Source organism: Heptranchias perlo, chromosome 28 (genome assembly GCF_035084215.1).
Source record: "Heptranchias perlo isolate sHepPer1 chromosome 28, sHepPer1.hap1, whole genome shotgun sequence".
Lineage (NCBI taxonomy): Eukaryota > Metazoa > Chordata > Chondrichthyes > Hexanchiformes > Hexanchidae > Heptranchias > Heptranchias perlo.
In genome coordinates this window covers 2,576,810-2,600,968 of record NC_090352.1, presented here as the reverse complement: position 1 = coordinate 2,600,968, position 24,159 = coordinate 2,576,810, and the positions used below count along the sequence as shown (strand labels likewise).

At 48.8% G+C, this 24,159-nt stretch overlaps 2 protein-coding genes across 6 annotated transcripts in view; one reads left to right on the top strand and one right to left on the bottom strand.

Annotated features, from left to right (window-relative positions):
- The window catches only part of LOC137344773 (SH2B adapter protein 2-like), a 566,922-nt gene that overhangs the window by 49,065 nt on the left and 493,698 nt on the right, over positions 1-24,159 (bottom strand). The gene's annotated exons all lie outside the window — the stretch shown is intronic.
- LOC137344755 (protein phosphatase PTC7 homolog) overlaps positions 8,957-24,159 on the top strand; it is a 61,440-nt gene continuing 46,237 nt past the window's right edge. The window contains exons 1-3 of the mRNA XM_068007882.1: positions 8,957-8,960; positions 10,507-10,686; positions 20,528-20,726. Coding sequence (XP_067863983.1) covers positions 8,957-8,960; positions 10,507-10,686; positions 20,528-20,726 — 383 coding nt within the window. The remainder of the gene's footprint in view (positions 8,961-10,506; positions 10,687-20,527; positions 20,727-24,159) is intronic.

Here is a 24,159-nt window from a genome sequence, read left to right as displayed (position 1 = left end):
TGTTCTCCCTCCCCCCCCCCCCCGTTCTCCCTCCCCCCCCCCCCCCCGTTCTCCCTCCCCCCCCCCCCGTTCTCCCTCCCCCCCCCCCCGTTCTCCCTCCCCCCCCCCCGGTTCTCCCTCCCCCCCCCCCCCGTTCTCCCTCCCCCCCCCCCCCGTTCTCCCTCCCCCCCCCCCCGTTCTCCCTCCCCCCCCCCCGTTCTCCCTCCCCCCCCCCCGTTCTCCCTCCCCCCCCCCCGTTCTCCCTCCCCCCCCCCCGTTCTCCCTCCCCCCCCCCCGTTCTCCCTCCCCCCCCCCCGTTCTCCCTCCCCCCCCCCCGTTCTCCCTCCCCCCCCCCCCGTTCTCCCTCCCCCCCCCCCGTTCTCCCTCCCCCCCCCCCCGTTCTCCCTCCCCCCCCCCGTTCTCCCTCCCCCCCCCCCGTTCTCCCTCCCCCCCCCCCCCCGTTCTCCCTCCCCCCCCCCCCCCCCGTTCTCCCTCCCCCCCCCCCCCCCCGTTCTCCCTCCCCCCCCCCCCCGTTCTCCGTTCCCCCCCCCCCGTTCTCCCTCCCCCCCCCCGTTCTCCCTCCCCCCCCCGTTCTCCCTCCCCCCCCCCGTTCTCCCTCCCCCCCCCCCGTTCTCCCCCTCCCCCCCCCCGTTCTCCCTCCCCCCCCCCCCCGTTCTCCCTCCCCCCCCCCCCGTTCTCCCCTCCCCCCCCCCCCCCCGTTCTCCCTCCCCCCCCCCCCCGTTCTCCCTCCCCCCCCCCCCCCCCCCGTTCTCCCTCCCCCCCCCCCCCCCGTTCTCCCTCCCCCCCCCCCCCCCCCCCCCCCCGTTCTCCCTCCCCCCCCCCCCCCCGTTCTCCCTCCCCCCCCCCCCCGTTCTCCCTCCCCCCCCCCCCCCCCCCGTTCTCCCTCCCCCCCCCCCCCCCCCCCCCGTTCTCCCTCCCCCCCCCCCCCCCCGTTCTCCCTCCCCCCCCCCCCCCCCGTTCTCCCTCCCCCCCCCCCCCCGTTCTCCTCCCCCCCCCCCCCCCCCCGTTCTCCCTCCCCCCCCCCCCCGTTCTCCCTCCCCCCCCCCCCCCGTTCTCCCTCCCCCCCCCCCCCCGTTCTCCCTCCCCCCCCCCCCCCCGTTCTCCCTCCCCCCCCCCCCCCCGTTCTCCCTCCCCCCCCCCCCCCCCGTTCTCCCTCCCCCCCCCCCCCGTTCTCCCTCCCCCCCCCCCCCCCGTTCTCCCTCCCCCCCCCCCCCCCCCCGTTCTCCCCTCCCCTCCCCCCCCCCCCCCGTTCTCCCTCCCCTCCCCCCCCCCCGTTCTCCCCCCCCCCCCCCCCCCCCGTTCTCCCTCCCCCCCCCCCCCCCCCGTTCTCCCTCCCCCCCCCCCCCCCCCCGTTCTCCCTCCCCCCCCCCCCCCCCCGTTCTCCCTCCCCCCCCCCCCCCCCGTTCTCCCTCCCCCCCCCCCCCGTTCTCCCTCCCCCCCCCCCTCTCCCTCCCCCCCCCCCGTTCTCCCTCCCCCCCCCCCGTTCTCCCTCCCCCCCCCCGTTCTCCCTCCCCCCCCCCCCCCCCCCCCCCCCCGTTCTCCCTCCCCCCCCCCCCGTTCTCCCCCCCCCCCCCCTTCTCCCTCCCCCCCCCCCCCCGTTCTCCCTCCCCCCCCCCCCCCGTTCTCCCCCCCCCCCCCCCCCGTTCTCCCTCCCCCCCCCCCCCGTTCTCCCTCCCCCCCCCCGTTCTCCCTCCCCCCCCCCCCCGTTCTCCCTCCCCCCCCCCCCCCCCCGTTCTCCCTCCCCCCCCCCCCCCCGTTCTCCCCCCCCCCCCCCCCCCCCCCGTTCTCCCTCCCCCCCCCCCCCCGTTCTCCCTCCCCCCCCCCCCCGTTCTCCCTCCCCCCCCCCCCGTTCTCCCTCCCCCCCCCCCCCCCCCCCCGTTCTCCCTCCCCCCCCCCCCCCCGTTCTCCCCCCCCCCCCCCCCCCCCCCCCGTTCTCCCTCCCCCCCCCCCCCCCCGTTCTCCCTCCCCCCCCCCCCCGTTCTCCCTCCCCCCCCCCCCGTTCTCCCTCCCCCCCCCCCCCGTTCTCCCTCCCCCCCCCCCCCGTTCTCCCTCCCCCCCCCCCCCGTTCTCCCTCCCCCCCCCCCCGTTCTCCCTCCCCCCCCCCCGTTCTCCCTCCCCCCCCCCCCTCCCCCCCCCCCCCGTTCTCCCTCCCCCCCCCCCCGTTCTCCCTCCCCCCCCCCCCCGTTCTCCCTCCCCCCCCCCCCCCGTTCTCCCTCCCCCCCCCCCCGTTCTCCCTCCCCCCCCCCCGTTCTCCCTCCCCCCCCCCCCGTTCTCCCTCCCCCCCCCCGTTCTCCCTCCCCCCCCCCCGTTCTCCCTCCCCCCCCCCCGTTCTCCCTCCCCCCCCCCCCGTTCTCCCTCCCCCCCCCCCCCGTTCTCCCTCCCCCCCCCCCCCGTTCTCCCTCCCCCCCCCCCCCCCGTTCTCCCTCCCCCCCCCCCCCCCGTTCTCCCTCCCCCCCCCCCCCCCGTTCTCCCTCCCCCCCCCCCCCCGTTCTCCCTCCCCCCCCCCCCCGTTCTCCCTCCCCCCCCCCCCCCGTTCTCCCTCCCCCCCCCCCCCGTTCTCCCTCCCCCCCCCCCCCCGTTCTCCCTCCCCCCCCCCCCCGTTCTCCCTCCCCCCCCCCCCCGTTCTCCCTCCCCCCCCCCCCGTTCTCCCTCCCCCCCCCCCCGTTCTCCCTCCCCCCCCCCCCCGTTCTCCCTCCCCCCCCCCCCGTTCTCCTCCCCTCCCCCCCCCCCCCGTTCTCCCTCCCCCCCCCCCCCGTTCTCCCTCCCCCCCCCCCCCCGTTCTCCCTCCCCCCCCCCCGTTCTCCCTCCCCCCCCCCCCGTTCTCCCTCCCCCCCCCCCCGTTCTCCCTCCCCCCCCCCCCCGTTCTCCCTCCCCCCCCCCCCGTTCTCCCTCCCCCCCCCCCGTTCTCCCTCCCCCCCCCCCGTTCTCCCTCCCCCCCCCCCGTTCTCCCTCCCCCCCCCCCGTTCTCCCTCCCCCCCCCCCGTTCTCCCTCCCCCCCCCCCGTTCTCCCTCCCCCCCCCCCGTTCTCCCTCCCCCCCCCCCGTTCTCCCTCCCCCCCCCCCGTTCTCCCTCCCCCCCCCCCGTTCTCCCTCCCCCCCCCCCGTTCTCCCTCCCCCCCCCCCGTTCTCCCTCCCCCCCCCCCCGTTCTCCCTCCCCCCCCCCCGTTCTCCCTCCCCCCCCCCCCGTTCTCCCTCCCCCCCCCCCCGTTCTCCCTCCCCCCCCCCCCCGTTCTCCCTCCCCCCCCCCCCCCCGTTCTCCCTCCCCCCCCCCCCCCCCCGTTCTCCCTCCCCCCCCCCCCCGTTCTCCGTTCCCCCCCCCCCCGTTCTCCGTTCTCCCCTCCCCCCCCCCCCCCCCGTCACTGTAATCCTAATGACTTAATCTCGAGATAGTGCCTGACAGCAATTTCCATGGTGTAAACTGAGTACAATGCTGTAGTAATTTGTAATGTTGCTGTCTGGAGAATCAAGAGTGTGTAAATGGGCCAGTTAGTGCTGTTTCAGAAGTAGCTTGCCATCTTCACACAATTTGGGCTAGAACAATAAAGTATGGTATGTGATTGTGCTTGGATGGGGAGAGGGGGTGTATAGAATCATAGAAATTTACAGCATAGAAGGAGGCCATTTGGCCCATCATTCCTGTGCCAGCTCTTTGAAAAAGATGTCCCGTTAGTCCCACTCCCCTGCTCTTTCCTCACAGCCCTGCAATTTTCTCCCCTTTTAAGTATTTATCAAATTCCCTTTTGAAAGTTATATTGAATCTGCTTCCACCACTCTTTCAGGTAGCTCATTCCAGATTATAATAACTCGCTGCGTAAATAAAATTCTCCTCATCTCCCCACTGGCTCTTTTGCTAATTACCTTAAATCTCTGTCCTCTGGTTCTAAGGAGGTGAGGGGGTGGTGCAGGATTGGGGGTCATCGTTAGGGGTCGGAGATCGGTTGGGGGGGATCTGCGATCGATTGGGGGGTCTTTGCAGGTTGGCTTGTTGGGCCTGCTCCTCCGTTTTTCCCTTTTTAAAATCGTGCCCATGGTTTCCAAAGGGTCCTCTGGTTACCTACCCTCCTGCCAGTGGAAACAGTTTCTCCTTGTTTACTCTTACCAAAACCCTTAATAATGCAACAGAAATGCATCTAGCAAGCAGGTTAAGACATTGAAACATTCTTGTGGGACGTAGTAGTGCTTATTAAAAGTGCCCATATTCTCTGATTCAGAACTATCCCAAAATTTAGAGGAGATGATTCAGCCCATATAACCCTGTCCTGATAGATGCATATATTCTGAACTGTGTAATCTCTCGGGTTCAGTTTTTGAACAGATCTGATCACTGTAGTACAAAAAGGATACTGCAACTTCTGAAAGGGTACAGAAGAGAGCAACCAGTATGATGGAGGGATTGGATTATGAGGAGTGGTTATATGTTCTCACTGGAAAAGAGAAGATTGAGAGATAATGTGATTGCGGTCTTTAGGATTCTAAAGGTACTAGATAATGTAGACCAGGACAAGCTGAATCACCTTATCCAGAACAGTAGAACCAGAGGACACGACCTGTGCTTGAAGGGGGGTAAATTTCAAACTAATCTACGGAAATGTTTCAGTGAGCGAGTGGTCAATCTATGGAACAGGCTCCCGAGGGACACAGTGGAAACAGCTCGTGTTGATTCATTCAAATGCAAATTAGATAGATTTCTTTCAGAAAGTAATATTTTGGGATACAGTACATGAGTAATTTGAGACGTAAACCGTTGTAGTTGTAGTGTTCTTGGGAGGAATGGGGGGGGGTTGACGGGATCGGGGATCATCGCAGGGGTCTGCGATCGTTGGGGGAGGAGAATCGGAAGTCATCATGGGAGTCCGCGATCATTGGGGTGCCGCTGCAGGTTGGCTTGTTGGGCCTGGGGGAAGCACTCCTGCTCCTCCAGGCCCACGAGCTAAGCCTGAAAGGCACTTACCTGTTAGTTTCGGGCCTTCTCACATCCTTTCATGTGGCGTAAAAGAGAAGGCCCGGGAATCCCGGCCCCCAGGGGTTGAAATTGGAAACTCTGGAGAAATGGAGGCCCGCAGCCTCGTTGAAAAGTTTAATCACCAACCCACCTCCTGGGAGCGGGTTGGTCGCCCGCCCTGGTGAAAGTTGGAAGTGGGTGGGTTGGGGGCAGGTCCGAAATGGTTTTGATTTTGAATGCCCCCAACCCACCCATTTTTCCCTTTTACAATTGTGCCCATGCTTTCCAAAGCTCTCCACCACTAGGGGTTTTCCTCACCTCATGTCTGGGTCTGTTGGAGACTAATTGATAGAGATTGATTGCTGTGATTAGTCAACAATTCCATCATTGTATCATGTAACTATCAAGATGGTAGATGGCGAACCAGATGGACCTTGATCTTTTTTCATCCAGCAATTCCTGTGTTCCTGTGTGTTCTCGACAATGGATACAGTATTTGCCAAAATATTGGGAGCTGTTGGTGGCCCTTCGAAAACAAGGATATGAGCCTTCAGTGGAGTTTTAAAAAACTGTTGGAACAATTATACCAGCTCTTATCAGCTTTCATGAAAAACAGCAAGCAAAATATGGATCAGATCCAGGATCTAGTGAGTCATTAATAATTGCTGCATTTATGTAATTAGACCCAGAACTGCAGTGTAAGGATGAATAAATACTTCATGCTTATAAGGGCATATGGTGCACCATCTCGTGTCCATTTTAAGATTTTCCATTCTCCTAGTGCCCCACACTATCCCCATAACACGTCAGTTCCCAGGAATTGAATGGGCCGCTGATAGTTGTAGTTTACATGTTGACTCCCTCGCATATTTATAGGTTATGTTTTCTGCCAATCCAAGAAACATTCTTACTCTGGTTTCTGTCCTTTAGTCATCTCTTTATCCAATATCGACATTACTTTTTATTAAGGTGCTGCATAAAAGAGACTCATTATCAAAGACCTTCCGAAAATTTACAGATACAACATCCATTTCCTTCTGATTTCCTCAAAACAAATTCAGTTAAACTAGCCAAGCATGATATGCCCTTTGCAAATCTATGCAGACTGTCCCTGATTGCATGTTCACCAATTTCATCCTATGATATGAGGTGGGACTAACTGGCTGATCCCTTTTTTGAACAGGAATGTAACATTCCCCCCCTGCCCCCAATCCTTTGGCACAATTCCTATTTCCATAGATGTCTTTAAAGTGCTGATTAGTGCCTCTGCCATCTCCTCCCCAATCTTCCTTAGTATTCTGGGATGGATACTATCAAGGCCTAATGGATAGAGATTTACTTTTTAGTACCATTAACTTTCTTTTAGTTTCGTTCTGGATCTTTATCTCCATTCTCCCCATCTATCCCTACAGTCCCACTGTCGCCTTTGTACATTCATAGAAGTTTACAGTATAGCAGGAGGCCATTCGGCCCGTAATGCCAGAGCCGGCTCTTTGAGTCTTGTTCCCGTCCCCTTTTAATTTTTTCTTTTTCAGATTTATCCATTGCCCTTTAAAAATCCATCATATATTTTGCTTCCGCCACTATTTCTGGTTGGGCATTTTATGTCCTAACAGTCTTTGTTTTTTTAAAAAAACATGTAATTTCCCATCCCTCTTACCTATAATAATTGAAGTGAAATACTTATATTTGCCATTCCCTCAATATACCAACTCCTTTTGGATCCTCTGCCAATGTTTTTTTTCACAAGTACAAGAAGGCTCCTTCTTTGCTAAGTGATCCTACTCCTTCTTTGACTGTCCTTTCATATATGCTGATAAAAGCTGTTGCTATTTCCATTTATATTGACTGCCAGTCGCCTTTCACAATCTCCCTTTCTATAAGAAATATCACAAGTGTAGTTTTTTTCTGTAACTGGGACATAACCCTGGTCCAGCCCATGTCAACATTATTAGCTGGATTCTGGCGGCTGTATTTGCTTCTACTGACCGGCGTGTTGCTGGTTATGGTTTCAGATCCAACATCAGGATGGTCCTGTGTAGTAGTAGTCTCTCATTATCTATACCCAACTCCTTTTGTTTGTAAAATTAATGCTGGGTAGGAATTGTACTCTGTCTTTAGATCTATTTCCTCAGGTTTACCTGTTCTTTGATATTGGTCACCATTGTACAGTATTATCCCATATCCTTGAAATTAGTTGTCTAATAAATGCAAAAGATGAAGAGGGGTGGGAGAAGGCTCGTATAGAGCATAAATACTGGCAAAGACCAGTTGAGCCGAATGGCCTGTGTCTGCTATAGATTCTATTTACTGTACATAATAAACATGACTGTGTATGCTAAATCCATGGGTGTCTAGTAAATGGAAAATCATCGGTAACTTTTAATAGTTTGTTACAAATGAGTTTGAGGTACCGCTATCTGCTGTAACACACATGGTTCCTTGTCGGTGGTTTGTGTTGAACTCCTTCCCTGGCAACATCGTTCAGGTTGTGGGTGTATTAGCTCTGGTGCCATGCAGTCTGGGTGCCATGCAGTCTGTTGCAGTTATTCGGCTTGGTCTGACTCCTAATGGTCACATATGTTATCCCTAGCCCGGGAGTTAAATTATTTCCTAATAATACACAATATAGTAACATCACTAATTCTGATCACACATTTACATATCCAAAATGGGCAACTCAAGATTGCCTTTGGTAGGAAGTCAGTAATAGGAACATACGAACATAAGAAATAGGAGCAGGAGTAGGCCATACGGCCCCTCGAGCCTGCTCCGCCATTCAATCAGATCATGGCTGATCTTCTACCTCAACTCCACTTTCCTGCCCGATCCCATATCCCTGGATTCCCCGAGAGTCCAAAAATCTATCGATCTCAGTCTTGAATATACTCAGCGACTGAGCATTCACAGCCCTCTGAGGTAGAGAATTCCAAAGATTCACAGCCCTCTGAGTGAAGAAATTTTTCCTCATCTCAGTCCTAAATGTCCGACCCCTTATCCTACGACTATGCCCCTTTCATTCTAGACTTGAGCCAACCTCTCCTCATAGGACAACCCTCTTATTCCATGAATCAATCTAGTGAACCTTTGTTGCACCGCCTCTAAGGCAAGTCTATCCTTCCTTGGATAAGGAGACCAAACTACACAGTATTCCAGGTGTAGCGGTAGTGGAGAGTTGAGGCAGTGTGGTTGAAAGGATAATACTGGATGTAGACCTGGGGCGATGGCGTGTGGGAGCACTGAGGGTTTGGGGGGAAAAGGGGTATCGGGGTCTAGTAAGAGTTGGAGAGGGTATCACAATTTGCATGCAGTAATTAGTTATTACTCTTATTTTAATACTTAATTTTGAATCTGTTGATTACTGGAGACGTAGTGAGCTGCTTTTGTGCTTTCTGTTCCTTACAGCAGATGAAGCATTGCAATTCATAAAAGAATGTAATTTGTTTAATGTACAGAAATTCCTTCATACTAAAGTTAAACTAGTGTACTGCAGTGATGTGTGTTCGGATTTGAAAGTTGGACAATGAACTCCGAAGAAAGAACTCCGCATGATGTTAATTGTATCATGTTATTTATATCAATTAGCATTAATTGTATTCAGGTGATGTGTATCAATTGGGGCTCTCTTGTATCCATATGTGAGAGCGCTTATCTAGGGTGTGGTGGGTGTGATGTGGAGCTCTGTGAGTAAAGGCTTGGAAGCAACTGAAGACCAGGCTCCAGTATTCTATCCTTCACCACTGGGCTATCCAGCTTATAATTCATGGTGCTACAGACAGACATTGAAAACTGGTTGAACTGGAAGGGGGATCTTGAACTGGCACAAGAAAAGCTGATGATGATAAAAATGAACATTGTAATGTTGGCTGACAAGTACATCTTCAAAGCTTGATGAGACGCCATATAAATGCAAGCTCTCATCTTGTGCGCATATTGTTTGAGGGTCACAAGGAGAATTGGTAGTGGTTAATCAAGAAAACTATCTCCTTAATAAATCCAGATAAAGGCCATGAGTATGGGTAAATGATGTGATGGATGGGCGTAATATTGGCTGTTACACCCACCTGTTCCGACACCAGGAGGTATGGAATGCACTGGTTGCCAGGCAACTAGGGTAATGTTCAAGGGAGCTGTCAAAACTGGTTATATATTGCTCGTTACAGAATTATTGAAAGGGCAAAAAGTAAAACTCAGTGATTCACCATTCTTGTAGGGGTATTTGAGAAGTAACAAGGAGTACTGAAAAACAGCAAATACAGGGTTACTAAAACATCGATAGGTGTGAGAGATTGCAAGTTATCCTCAAGATGTTGCCTAGGTAACAAATTAGATGCTCAGCTGTAAGTAAGAATAAGTATTTTTGCAATGAGTAATTTGTCTTTAGGTTAGATTTTCTGCTGCTTCTCAGAGTTCCCATTATAATTCATATTGATATTGAGAGGGAATAATCAATTTGAATGCATTAAAGTTTGCCTTATGAATTCCATTAACTGCAGGGGCTGCGAGTTGACTGGGGCCTTATTTTTCAAGAGTGCAATTCACAACCGGTAAAGTAATTTTTTGGCTGCTGTTGGTTATGTTGAGCGATGTGGATACTGTTCACACTCTTTATAGTTACTTGAATTGGGCTGTCACCATCTCTGTACTGAGAGAACAGAAAAATCTCAGTTGTATGTGCTGCATATTGCTGTCCAGGACTCTTAATCGTTCTCGGGTGTGGGTGTCGCTGGCAAGGCTAGCATTCATTATCCCATCCTTAGTTGCCCTGAGAATAGTAGTGGGCTGCCTTAAACAGCTGGCAGTTTTGATGCAACTGAGTGGCTTGCTAGACTACTTCAGAGGGCATTTAAAAGTCAACCATGTTCGTGTGGAGACGCATATAGGCCCAGACCAGGAAAGGACGGCAGGTTTCCTTCCCTAAAGGACATTAGTGAACCAGTTGGGTTTTTATGACAATCTGACAGCTTCGTGGTCACTTTTACTGATACCAGCTTTTTATTTCCAGATTTTTTAAAAAACTGAATTTGAATTCTCAAACTGCCATGGTGGGATTTGAACTTGTGTTCTCTGGATTATTAGTTAGGTGACATAATCACTACACTACTGTACCCCCATGTGAATAGGAGCAGGAGGGAGGAACCTTCCTTGGGTCCAGTTTCAGTGCATGTGTTTCTAGCTCTTGGACTTGACCAATTTGAATCTAGTCAATCTTTAAAAGGTGCCTGTTACAGCAGCACAGGCGAACTCTTGTGTGAAAGCAGTTTCTTAGTTGCTGTATTTTTCTGCCTGTTATGAGTAGCGATTTCCAATTTTAAGCTTGCTGCAGGTCGTTGCTCACCTTGATATCATTATAGAATATTCGTTCATAAGAGGTCTGACCATGAGGCAATGGTATTGATCCAGGTGGGATTCCAGTTTCAAATGGAAAGTCTGCTGAACTGTAGAACTCCGTTCCTTCCAAGCTCCTCTTCCTTCTCCCCCAACAAAAACCATGTTCCAGTCACAATTCGAAGGGGACCAGTGCTCTTTACGATGTCTTAATGTTTCTCCTCTCTTTTTTTGCAGGGGTGGCAGATGGAGTTGGAGGATGGTGGGATTATGGCGTGGATCCATCCCAATTTTCCACTACGCTGATGCAAACTTGTGAGCGGCTTGTTCAAGAAGGACTGTTTGTTCCCAGCAACCCTGTGGGTATCCTGACGGCCAGTTACAATGAAATGCTACAGAACAAGGCTCCATTACTGGGTTAGTGGAAGATTTGTTTCTTTTTGGTGATAAGGAAACCTAGCTGCCAGACTAAAATCCCAAATACTGGTGGATGTTTGCATATCAAAGAAATATGGCTGTTCAAGATGACATGTGTCCATAAGGGTGAGCAGGGGTCCTAAATACTTAACGCTATTGATTGCAGACTTTAACTCTATTTCTATTGATGTAGTTTAAGATCAGAATTTTAAGCATAAGTGAATTGTGCCCATAACTACTTTACGCTTGAGTATCTTATACGCAAGTTCAAAAGTCCCTTTGCCTGAAGCAGTCCACGCCCCCAGCTTGGAAAGACGATTGCGCCTGTTTGGGAAGGTTCATTGTATTGTGCCCAGATCCTCGGGCGCACAGGTACCTGTGGTCACGTGAATCCAGCCGTCATCATCTGACCTGCAGTGACCAGCAGTCAATTCAAGCCACTGACTGGCCTGTTTCTCCAGCTGCAGCAAATACTTGAATTTAAATTCCAGTCAATTGATCTTTGTACATAACACTTGTGACCAGAAAAGTTAATTAAATTATCACACTGCTCAGATTAAAATTACTCACTGCTCTTGTATCTTTTAAGGGCACATTAATTTGCACACTGCTCAGGAGAGATTAAAATGTAAAAAGTTTGCAGAAAGAGAGAGATGTCTTACCTTGTGATCTTCAGCTTCACTCTGAAGGGAATTTATTTTTCATTACCTTTTATACGCCCCCACCCCAACCCCTTGAAGCCCCTTTGGTTCTGTCCAAGTCGATTCCTTTCGATTCCGCTGCTTGATTGTGTTGATTTGTGGGAGATTTTACGTTGGTGCCTATGCTAATGAGGCTGCGCAAAAACTTGAGCATAACTTCACCTCGACAAAACTGTCCAGCGCATTTTGGGCACGTTTTTCTGAGTGCGCCCCAGCCATGACATTTTGCAGAAGTTGTGTGAGATCTTACCTTTTGATCAATACTTAAAGAATTTAATGGTCCAGCTGACCATTGTTCAATGATCCAGCTGGGGTGATGGGAGGGGGTTGGGATGAGGACTTGATCTGATTTGGCTTTGATGCTGCCTGCAATCAAATAGCCTACTCCAGAGACTGAGCACATAATCCAGGCTGACTCTCCAGTGCAGTACTGGGAGAGTTTGCACTGTAGGAGGTAATGTCTTTCAAATGTGACGTTAAGTTGTCTGCCCCCTCAGTTGAAAATCGCCCAGGTATGTCCTGTCCATAAAAAGCAGGACAAATCCAATCCGGCCAATTACCGCCCCATCAGTCTACTCTCAATCATCAGCAAAGTGATGGAAGGTGTCGTCGACAGTGCTATCAAGTGGCACTTACTCACCAATAACCTGCTCACCGATGCTCAGTTTGGGTTCCGCAAGGACCTCTCGGCTCCAGACCTCATTATATCCTTGGTCCAAACATGGACAAAAGAGCTGAATTCCAGAGGTGAGGTGGGAGTGACCACACAAAGGAAGATGGTAGTGGTTGTTGGAGGCCAATCATCTCAGCCCCAGGGCATTGCTGTAGGAGTTCCTCAGGGCAGTGTCCTAGGCCCAACCATCTTCAGCTGCTTCATCAATGACCTTCCCTCCATCATAAGGTCAGAAATGGGGATGTTTGCTGATTGCACAGTGTTCAGTTCCATTCGCAACCCCTCAAATAATGAAGCAGTCCAAGCCCGCATGCAGCAAGACCTGGACAAGATCCAGGCTTGGGCTCATAAGTGGCAAGTAACATTCGTGCCAGGCAATGACCATCTCCAACAAGAGAGAGTCTAACCACCTCCCCTTGACATTCAACGGCATTACCATCGCTGAATCCCCCACCATCAACATCCTGGGGGTCACCATTGACCAGAAATTTAACTGGACCAGCCATATAAATACTGTGGCTACAAGAGCAGGTTAGAGGCTGGGTATTCTGCAGCGAGTGACTCACCTCCTGACTCCCCAAAGCCTTTCCACCATCTACAAGGCACAAGTCAGGAGTGTGATGGAATACTCTCCACTTGCTTGGATGAGTGCAGCACCAACAACAGTCAAGAAGCTCGATACCATCCAGGACAAAGCAGCCCGCTTGATTGGCACCCCATCCACCATCCTAAACATTCACTCCCTTCACCACTGGCGCACAGTGGCTGCAGTGTGTACCATCCACAGGATGCACTGCAGCAACTTGCCAAGGCTTCTTTGACAGCACCTCCCAAACCCGCGACTTCTACCACCTAGAAGGACAAGAGCAGCAGGCACGTGGGAACAATACCACCTGCACGTTCCCCTCCAAGTCACACACCATCCCGACTTGGAAATATATCGCCGTTCCTTCATTGTCGCTGGGTCAAAATCCTGGAACTCCCTTCCTAACAGCACTGAGGGAGAACCATCACCACACGGACTGCAGCGGTTCAAGAAGGTGGCTCACCACCACCTTCTCAAGGTCAATTAGGGATGGGCAATAAATGCCGGCCTCGCCAGCGACGCCCACATCCCATGAACGAATAAAAAAATCAGAATATTCTATTCTGATGTAATATCAATGTATTTTTGCTGTTTGCTTGAGACTACAGCAGGAGGGAGAGGGGGAGCAGTTGAAGAGGGAATGCTTACTTTGGTTACTATGCAGTAATGTGCTTCATTACAACCTCACTGTGGTGGGTAGTCCATCAGTAGTTTGTTCACGTTTCTCTGCTGTTCATTGCAGATGGAGAGGTATGTGTGTTGTGACCTATCAAATCGATGAGTGCTGGAAGCTTAGCGGAAACATTGTGTGTGTGTCAGCCAAAACCTCAGTATGTACAGTGCCAAAGGAACTGCTGACCTGTGGAAGAAGCCTGTCTTGTGACGGGAGTGTAAAGTTGGAGACCTATATATAGAAGGGATTCAGAACAAGGGAAAGTATTTCGTGCAGCCAGTGCTGAAATTGCGCATGTAATTGGACATTGCTGTCCTGACTTGAAGCAGTTCCTTTTATTGATTAATTAGACAGGAGCTGTGATCTTATTTAACCTGTATGATCACTTTGGGCTTTGCCCATTCATGATATGAGTATTAACTTTTTTTTAAAAAAAGAGCTGCAGTCTGTTTTACTGGCTTATTCAACTGTGAAAATAATTCCATATATAAACTTTAGTGTGGTTCCATGGAATGGTACGTGCCTTGATTGAGCTGGGAGGGGAAGGTTGATTGCATTTGGGTTACTTTTGCAATTCCTTTAACTGGCACACTGAGTTCATTAGCAGGGTGCGGAGGGCAGCTGCTCATGCCCTGCTGTAGATATGGGCATGTCACGAGGGAGCACTTGTGAAAATTCTAATTCAGGGCATGAAAATTACACCAGTTTAAAGATTTGAGCAATTCCTTTAAACCTTTCTTCAAAATAAAAAGACATTTTTAAAAGTGCAGTGCCCAAAAGGACAAAATTCACATGGAGATTTGAAGATTTTTTTTCCTGCACCACTTTCTTGTTTTTGGGCATTCATTCTTCCTCTTGCAGTAAGTACAACCACAAATGAAACCGTTCTCCGTTTGTTTGAGTGCACCTCAATTAACATCAGGTTAATTCTTTTATAATCTTGGGTTATTTTTGCAGTACAAAAGTAGAAAATTGCTGAAAGATTAAATTGTTTGTTATGGACAGGTCGCTTCTGTTGTAATGAGGATGCAGTTGCCCTTCATTCATTAGAGTAGGTGATATGCTGCCTGTAGTTGGGGTTGTAGTCTTGGTCCCCGGCATCCATCAGCGGTGTTCAGGCAGGGATTGGCTGACGTCCAGTCCGGGCATAGCTCTAAATAGTTAGTTTGCTGTCAGGTGATTCAAGGCGGATTTGCATTTTAAGTTGTGGAAGGAGGAATTTTGTCTGTTCCAGTGCTGGCTGAAGGAGGTTGAAGTGAGCCATATGGGCCATTTTCATAAGCCTATTGCTCCCTGATATTATACCCACAAGTTCTTTGTGTAAAATGCTTTGTTCCCAAAAACAGTGGAGCCTCATCCTGTGATACTAGCACCAAACTGTCACCTTACAACTGTAGCTACCAAATAGATTTCCAAAGTTTAGAAATTGCCTCTCATTCATTGTAGATTACATATAACCAGAGGTGACCTTTCATGACACTGATAGTAGGTAGTGATACTATACAATGGGTGTATGTGTACATGAGCACACTTGGACCCCATTTATGTTGTGGAGCTCCTGTCCCCATTGTGGCCTGATTTTCTCCCCTTTACCTTGCAGAGTATAGTTGTCTCTGGGAATAACTGTCCATGCACACTTGTTCACCAGTGTACTCAGTCTACCCATACATTGCTGATCTGTAAGAACTTGGTCATGATGGCATCTTTTGTGTGCAGGGTATGGTAACTTAGTGGTTATACTTCTAGACTAGCAACCCAGAAGTCATGAGTTCAAAGCCCACCATGTGGGATTTGTAAAATTAAATTCACTGAATCTGGTAATTTGTGGACCAGTAAATGTCCATGAAAACTTGCAAAAACCCAACTGGCTCACTAATTAATTTCCTTTCAGGGAATGGAAGCTGCCACCTTACCTGGTCTGGACAACATGTGACTCCAGTCCTGCACTATGTGGTTGTCTTAGTACCCATTGCTTAGGGCATTAAGTACTGGCTTGCCAGTGTTGCCCAAATGCAAAGAATAGTTTTTTTTTAATGAAAGGTGTGCGCGTGCAGTTGTTTGTGTTCCAGCCAGTGCTCTGAAATCTACCAAACAGTGTAATCCGAGCAGTGGATTTCACAGCATCGACAGCCGTGCATGTTGACAGATCCTTTAGCCACCTCTGCCCTACTTTCTGGAACTCCTTCCCTAATCGCCTACTTCCCTCGTCACCTTTTTAAGAACCATCCCAAAACCCGTCTTTTCAGTGAAGTCTTAGGTCACCCATCCTGTTGCCTCATGGTTTGACGTATGTTCCCTCGTTGATATTCTATTTGTGAAATGACTTGACTTTGTTTTTATAAATTGAAGCTACGATATATAAATGTGTTTTTCTGCAGTATCAATACGCCATTAAAATGCTGTTCACAAATATCAGTGCAGATGAAGGAGGCCATTCAGACCATCTTCCACAGAAACCTTGAATTATTCAAATTTTTCCTCCACCAATATCTGGAACAGTTTTCCAGATAGTGTAATCACTCTGAAGAAGTGGTTTCTGATATCAGTTCTGAACTTTACCTTTTATGAGTAGGAGTCACCTTTGTGTTATTCTCTTTGTTGTTCTAGGCTGTCTTGGTGACCAGAAATAAACTCAGTACTCTAAATGTAACCAGAGCACTTTTTTGATATTTTATTGACTGGCAATATGACTGATATGTTTGCTTTGATTACTGCTCCAAAATGGCTGGATGTGGAGCCTACTGTTCCTCCAAGGCCTCTTTCAACTTCTTCCTTAAGTCAGTTCAACACTATTCATTGAGTAAGTGTTACCTGTTTATTCCTTCAGATGTGATATTGAACTTCACCTGTCCTGGTTCTGACCACTTGCAAATTTTGCCTAGGTCCCTTTTTTTCCTGGGCTCCTTCCTCCTTCCTCCTTCCTCCTCCAACCTGCATATATGAATTTGACCAACGGTCATTATGATTACGAATCCATGTTGTTTATGTGGAAACTGTAGGGGCCCCAGCATTGCTCCCTGCACTCAAAACATCCTGCCAACTGACAGTCCTTCTCTAACAAGTACCTGCTGTTTCCTCATTTTCACCAAGCTTTCCCTAGAATACCCGATGCCTTAAGCTATTGCAGCAGTCTTTTGTGTGGAACTTAATAGAATGCTACCTAGAGGTCGAAGCGCATTACCTTTTAGGACTCTCCAGTGTCAAGAGAAGTGAGAGATAGTGTAAAACTAAAGAAAGTCTTATATGAAGGCAAATTTTTTTTCTTTTTTTCAACCAATTTTCTCCATCACCATGTTTTACCTAGAATACCCAATGCCGTAAAAATCTCAGGACGTCCCAAAATGCTTTAAAGCCAATGAAGTACTTTTAAAGTATAGTCACTCTTCTAATGTAGAAAACGCAGTAGCCAACTTGCGCACAGCAAGGTCCCACAAACAGCAATGAGATGAATGACCAGGTAATCTGTTTTAGTGATGTTGGTTGAGGGATAAATGTTGGCTGGAACATTTGTCCCCCGCTCTTCTTCGAATAGTGCCATAGGATCTTTTATCTGAGATGGAGGATGGGGCCTCGTTTTAACGTCTCATCTGAAAGTCGGCACCGTCAACAGTGCAGCACTCCCTCAGAATTGCACTGCACTGTTGGCCTAGATTATGTATTCAAGTCTCTGAAGTGGGACCTGAACCCACCCCTTCTGACTCTGATGCAAAAGTGCTACCACTGAGTCAAGGTGTAATCCCAGATAAGGCCTTGCTTGCAGTCCCCCAAGAATGCCACAATTTCCATTTCTTGTATTTTATCTGGATGATTTACTGTTATAAAGGCAAAATGTCTACTTCCTGTCATGCCTTCCCTGACTCACCGCATCATGGAGTAACCCGCATATTGGGTTTCCCAACTTTTGACTTCAAACCACTTGAGCATTGCCTATTCGGTTGGTTGAATTAAGTGCTCCATTAAAATAACCTCCTTGTTTTCATATACCCTTCATAGAGCAAGCCGTCTTTCTTTTTATATTCTGATCTGGAGACCTGTAGCTTTGCCCTTTTCAAGTTAGATGTCCAGCAATTTTAAAGGGGCAAGAACAGAGAGACCTGGGGGTGTATGAACACAAGTCTTTGAAGATGGCAGGACAAGTTGAGAAGGCTGTTAAAAAAGCATACGGGATCCTTGGCTTTATAAATAGTAAACAATTTTACAACACCAAGTTATAGTCCAGCAATTTTATTTTAAATTCACAAGCTTTCGGAGATTTTCTCCTTCCTCAGGTAAATGTTCAGAACATTTACCTGAGGAAGGAGAAAATCTCCGAAAGCTTGTGAATTTAAAATAAAATTGCTGGACTATAACTTGGTGTTGTAAAATTGTTTACAATTGTCAACCCCAGTCCATCACCGGCATCTCCACATTTATAAATAGAGGCACAGAGTACAAAAACAAGGAAGTTATGCTAAACACTGGTTAGGACCTAGCAGGAGGATTGTGGCCAATTCTGAACACCACACTTTTTAGGAAGGATGTCAAGGCCTTAGAGAGGGTGCAAAGGAGATTTACTAGAATGTTACTAGGGATGAAAGACTTTAATTGCTAAGAGAGTCTGGAGAAACTGAGGTTGTTCTCCTTGGGGAAGAGAAGGTTAAGGGGAGATTTGATAGAGGTGTTCAACATTATGAAGGGTTTTAATGGAGTAAATAAGGATAAACTGTTTCCAGTGACAGAAGGGTCAGTAACAAGAGGACACAAATTTAAGGTAATTGGTAAAAGAAGCAGGGGCGACAAGAGGAAAACATTTTTTATGCAGCGAGTAGTTACGATCTGGAATTCACTGCCTGAAAGGGTGGTGGAAGATAATTCACTAATAAATTTAAAAGGTAATTGGATAAATACTTGAAGGGGAAAAATTTGCAGGGCTATGGGGAAAGAGCGGGGGAGTGGGACTAATTGGATAGCTCTTTCAAAGAGCCGGCACAGGCACGAGGGGCCGAATGGTGGCCTCCTGTGCTGTATCATTCTATGTTTCTGTGTGTAGTTCACTGTGTAACTTTTTATTTCCATGGGATTAAGTGTGTGTGTGTGTGTGTGTGTGTGTGTGTCTTTAAAAAAAAATGTGATCATGTATGTCATTGCTGTTTGTGGGTGCTTGCTTGCTGTGTGCCAATTGGCTGTTGCGTTTCCTACATTACAACAGTGGCAGTGCTTCGTTGAATGTGATGCAGTAAAAAGCGCTATATAAACGTAGTTCATTCGTGCTGCCGCAAGAGCCTCGAAGTCAGGTATCTTCCTTGTGTGTGTGTGTGTGTGTGTGTGAGTCTTATAATAGATTTGTATCTTTTAACCTGCCCCAACCCCCTCTCTGCTAGTTATTGCTATCTGGTTCCTCTATCTGATATTTGCTGTGTTCATGCATGCCTATTGGCTACCTTCAATTGGTCTTGTTTGGGATCTGATTTTTGTCTCCAACCTAAATTGTTCTTGATAGCTGCCTCTGTATTCTGTTGAAGTCTCATTGTTTCTATTTTAAGCTCAGTTCATCACTCCTGTATCAGTCCTCCTCAGCAGGAAAATATCCTTATGAATGAAAATGGCATCGTGGTTGCCAGCCACTTAGTTAGATCTTCCCCTCCTCTACCAAACACAAAGTATACCAGAGAACATTACTTTGCCTCCCCTAACTTTTGAGTGGTATCAGTAATTTGATGCATGACGTGTTGTGGTAAGTGTTGCATGCTTGGGAGGAACAGGTGACTTTGGACCTATGGTTTCCAAAGCTGTCCACTAGGTTTTTCTAGCCTCATGTCTGGGTCTGTTTGTAGACTAATTGATAGAGATTGATTGCCGTGATTAGTCAGTCAATAACTCTGTTATCGTTGTATCATGCAACTACCAGGATGGTAGAAAGTGAACTAGATGGACTTTGGACCTTTTTTGTCTAGTAATTTCTATGTAACTTTTGAGTTTTGAAACAATTCTTCTTTATGCAACTTTTAACGCCTGGTATAATTTCTCCCTACATTGTTTATCTCTACATGGGCCACTACCTCTGGAACCCATCCTGTCTCTTTCAGTATCCCTTCTAACCTTTGGCTTCAACTCCAAGACCCAGTTTCTGTCTCCTGTGTATGTTGCACCAGCTACTGCACCCACCCGATCGCTGTACTCACTTTGGACTTGCTACATGTACACCATTTTTGTATACCCTGGATCAGATACAGGATCGGAGTAAATGGCAGTTAATAAGTGTGTGTGAAAGCCACAATGATACAGAGGGAGAAGACGAAAGATGAGGAGGAACACAAAAATAGTCTGAAAAAATAGGATGCAAACAGGGAAAGGCTGACAACAATGGAAAAAAGAGAAACAGTACCTGATCACATTGAAAGTCCTCAGTGCTTCACACACAATCAATTACTTTTGAAATTCATTTGTAGGCAGACGTGTCAGCTTTTCTGTTCCAGCCATGCCCCACCGAAAGTGGGATGAATAACCATTTTAACATTTTCTGTGCTGGTTCTCTTGACCAGTTTCTTCTCCTCTAGCTTGGTTTTATATTTGTCTCTGTGCTACCTATACTTTAGGAGTAGTCGCCTTTATCTTTATTCCCTGCTATTGCTTTCATTGCTGCTTACTTAGTATAACTATCCTGTCATAAAACTGTGTCTTCCAGCTTACCATCTACAAGGCTGCAGGCTTCTATTAATGTGATTGGAGATAAGGTGGAACAATTAACAAATCGATGATGAATGGTCTTTGCAACTGGGCTGTATAGTTTAATTGTTAACGATTACAATGGAATTATAAACAAATCCCAGTCATGTTTGCACTAATAAACACTTACCTTATAAATGAAGCAGTTAATTTTCACTGAGGTTGCTTCTGATCAAGGGATGAGATGGTTGGACTAAATAACCTTTTTTGTTAAGATTTGACTACATAGAAATTCTTTACAGGTGTAAAATGAAATCCACGGAGTTGTGCCTATACTTTATGGGCTGAATCTGCTGTTTTTTTTTGTATCAATGCATATTAATCTGTGTTTCCAGTATTTTCTATTTTTTAATTTGCAGCATTCATTTTTTTTGATCTACTTTTATTATAAAGCTTCTCTTATCCTTATTTAACAGTTGGATTAGGTACAAAACACCAACTGGCTGAGAATGCCTTGTGCTGTTTTTATCAAACTCATGATGCTCCTGTTAATTTGTCCACAGGTAGCAGTACTGCTTGTCTTGTAATCCTGGACAGACAGAAACGCTGTTTGTACACTGCTAATTTGGGAGACTCAGGCTTTCTCATAGTGCGTGATGGGAGGATCATACACAGATCAGATGAGCAACAGCATTACTTCAACACTCCCTTCCAGCTGGCAATCGCACCCCCTGAGGCCCAAGGTTCAATCCTTAATGACAGGTGAGAGCAGCTATGTGATAGCAAGATGAAGAATAAGCGAGTGAGCAAATGGAATGTTTGACCTGTGGTACTTGTGATCGTGTGCTCAAGTCGGGTTTGACGCGTGCAATATTTCCCAGAGGATTTGCTTTTGTTCCTAATTTTTGAGTACCTCCCTAATGCACTAGTCCCACTGATACTTGGTCTTTATGGCTCCTCAAGTCACTGATTGTAGCATTTTCCAAACTGGGGGTGAATTGGGTGCTAGGATAAGCACAGTGCTAATGACCGAATCCAGATGAACTTATTCCTTTAGAAATTCTTTCTTTACCCTAACTCCCTAAAGCACTCACCAGCTGTGGCTGACAGGATAGTGCTCCTGGCCTTGGCCTGTGCCATTCAGCAAGAGCAGCTGAAGGGGGACACTCCCGCTATTTTGTTCTTGCTCAGTGGCCTTCGATTTGTACCTCACTACAGCGCAATAGATGGGAACTGGAGCTGAGTGGGTGTGATCGATCCCATGGCACTCACTCTCTGCTACAGCATGTTGTACTGGAACGTGCTGTGGCACTGTCTATCACAAACATACGCACTCTTTCTCCCCAACACTCCTCTCTTAAAGGTGTTGAGCAGTAGTCACCCTCTGGCACCTCACCCAAGTGGTCATTATTCACATGTGAGCTTTAGAGTCATAGTCATACAGCACGGATAGAGGCCCTTCGGCCCATCGTGGTCCGCGCCGGCCATCAAGCCCTGTCTACTCTAATCCCATATTCCAGCATTTGGTCCGTAGCCTTGTATGCTATGGAATTTCAAGTGCTCATCCAAATGCTTCTTGAATGTTGTGAGGGTTCCTGCCTCCACAACCCTTTCAGGCAGTGAGTTCCAGACTCCAACCACCCTCTGGGTGAAAAAGTTCTTTCTCAAATCCCCTCTAAACCTCCCGCCTTTTACCGTGAATCTATGTCCCCTTGTTATAGAACCCTCAACGAAGGGAAAAAGCTCCTTCGTATCCATCCTATCTGTGCCCCTCATAATTTTGTACACCTCAATCATGTCCCCCCTCAGCCTCCTCTGCTCCAAGGAAAACAAACCCAATCTTCCCAGTCTCTCTTCATAGCTGAAGCGCTCCAGCCCTGGTAACATCCTGGTGAATCTCCTCTGCACCCTCTCCAAAGCGATCACATCCTTCCTGTAGTGTGGCGACCAGAACTGCACACAGTACTCCAGCTGTGGCCTAACCAGTGTTTTATACAGCTCCATCATAACCTCCTTGCTCTTATATTCTATGCCTCGGCTAATAAAGGCAAGTATCCCATATGTCTTCTTTACCACCTTATCTACCTGTTCCGCCGCCTTCAGGGATCTGTGAACTTGCACACCAAGATCCCTCTGTCTTGCCTAGGGTCCTCCCATTCATTGTGATAGTAAGTGTGAGCTAGTGTTTAATCGGAGATGGGGGCATCACAGGCAATCCCACTTCTGCCCTCGCCCAACGCCCACACGCTGCATGCAATGAACAGTAATCAGGAGTAGGTCCTCTGGTGCTTTTTTTTTTCTTTGATTCCTGATTCTACACAGATGGGACGTTTTTCACCTGACCAATATAAGATAGCCAGTAACATTAAATAAAGAATTTAGGAACAATTTCTCAACACAGAGTGTGGTGGGAATGTGGAACTCGGTGACTTGGAGCGTTCGAAGCAGATGCAATTAAGGGGAGGCTTGATGCATACACGAGGGAGATGGGAATAAAGGGATACAGGGGGCAAGGTGGGAGGAGGCTCGTGTAGAGTATAAACACAGGCATAGATCAGTTGGGCTGAATGGTCTGTTTCTGTGTTGTAGATTCCATATAATTCTATCCAATTCTCCTTTTAAATGTTGTCACACTATCCCCCTCCTTGGGCAGCCCATTCCACATGTTCAACACCCTCTCTGTAAAGTAGTTCATTCTAAACTGTCCATGCATCTTCCCTCTTGGGGAAATTTCAAACATATCAGGGTTCAATTTATCTATTGCATTGAGGATCTTGAATACATGAATAATATCCTCCTGTCCCACCCACCCCGAGCCGCCTTCTCACCCTCTTGGAACTGGGATGCATGAAACTTGGTATCGGTTTGGTTGCTCGTTTGTGCACTGCCTCCAGTGTTTGGATATCATTGTAGTACAGTAACCAGGATTGTACATAGTACTCCTTCAGAAGTGTCCTAATCTACAAACCCAGTCCAGAGCTAAGTCCTACTTAGATTGCTAGGACATCTGGTTTGTGTATACTAATGTCTGGAGTTTCTCGGAGATGGTTTTGCTGAGCCCGGTTTCTGGTTGGTATCAGCTATGGGAGCAGAAAATTTAATTTTTTTTACAGCCTCCAATTGTTCTCTCCTCCACTCTTGAAGGTTTCTTTCATGTTGGGTTGGTTCCATTGGTGCTGACCAATCTCTGGTACATCACCCAAATGGCCATCTTCTATGAATGATACTAGATGAAGAGTGTCAGCAGCCTATTCAACATTATCTAGGCCCAACCATCTTCAGCTGCTTCATCAATGACCTTCCCTCCATCATAAGGTCAGAAATGGGGATGTTCGCTGATGATTGCACAGTGTTCAGTTCCATTCGCAACCCCTCAAATAATGAAGCAGTCCGAGCCCGCATGCAGCAAGACCTGGACAACATCCAGGCTTGGGCTGATAAGTGGCAAGTAACATTCGCGTCAGACAAGTGCCAGGCAATGACCATCTCCAACAAGAGAGGGTCTAACCACCTCCCCTTGACATTCAACGGCATTACCATCGCCGAATCCCCCACCATCAACATCCTTGTGTCACCATTGACCAGAAACTTAACTGGACCAGCCATATAAATACTGCAGCTACAAGAGCAGGTCAGAGGCTGGGTATTCTGCGGCGAGTGACTCACCTCCTGACTCCCCAAAGCCTTTCCACCATCTACAAGGCACAAGTCAGGAGTATGATGAAATACTCTCTACTTGCCTGGATGAGTGCAGCTCCAACAACAGTCAAGAAGCTCGACACCATCCAGGACAAAGCAGCCTGCTTGATTGGCACCCCATCCACCACCCTAAACATTCACTTCCTTCACCACCGGCGCACAGTGGCTGCAGTGTGTACCATCCACAGGATGCACTGCAGCAACTCGCCAAGGCTTCTTCGACAGCACCTCCCAAACCCGCGACATCTACCACCTAGACGGACAAGAGCAGCAGGCACTTGGGAACAACACCACCTGCACGTTCCCCTCCAAGTCACACACCATCCCGACTTGGAAATATATCGCCGTTCCCTCATCGTCGCTGGGTCAAAATCCTGGAACTCCCTTCCTAACAGCACTGTGGGAGAACCGTCACCACACTGACTGCAGCGGTTCAAGAAGGCGGCTCACCACCTCCTTCTCAAGGGCAATTAGGGATGGGCAATAAATGCCGTCC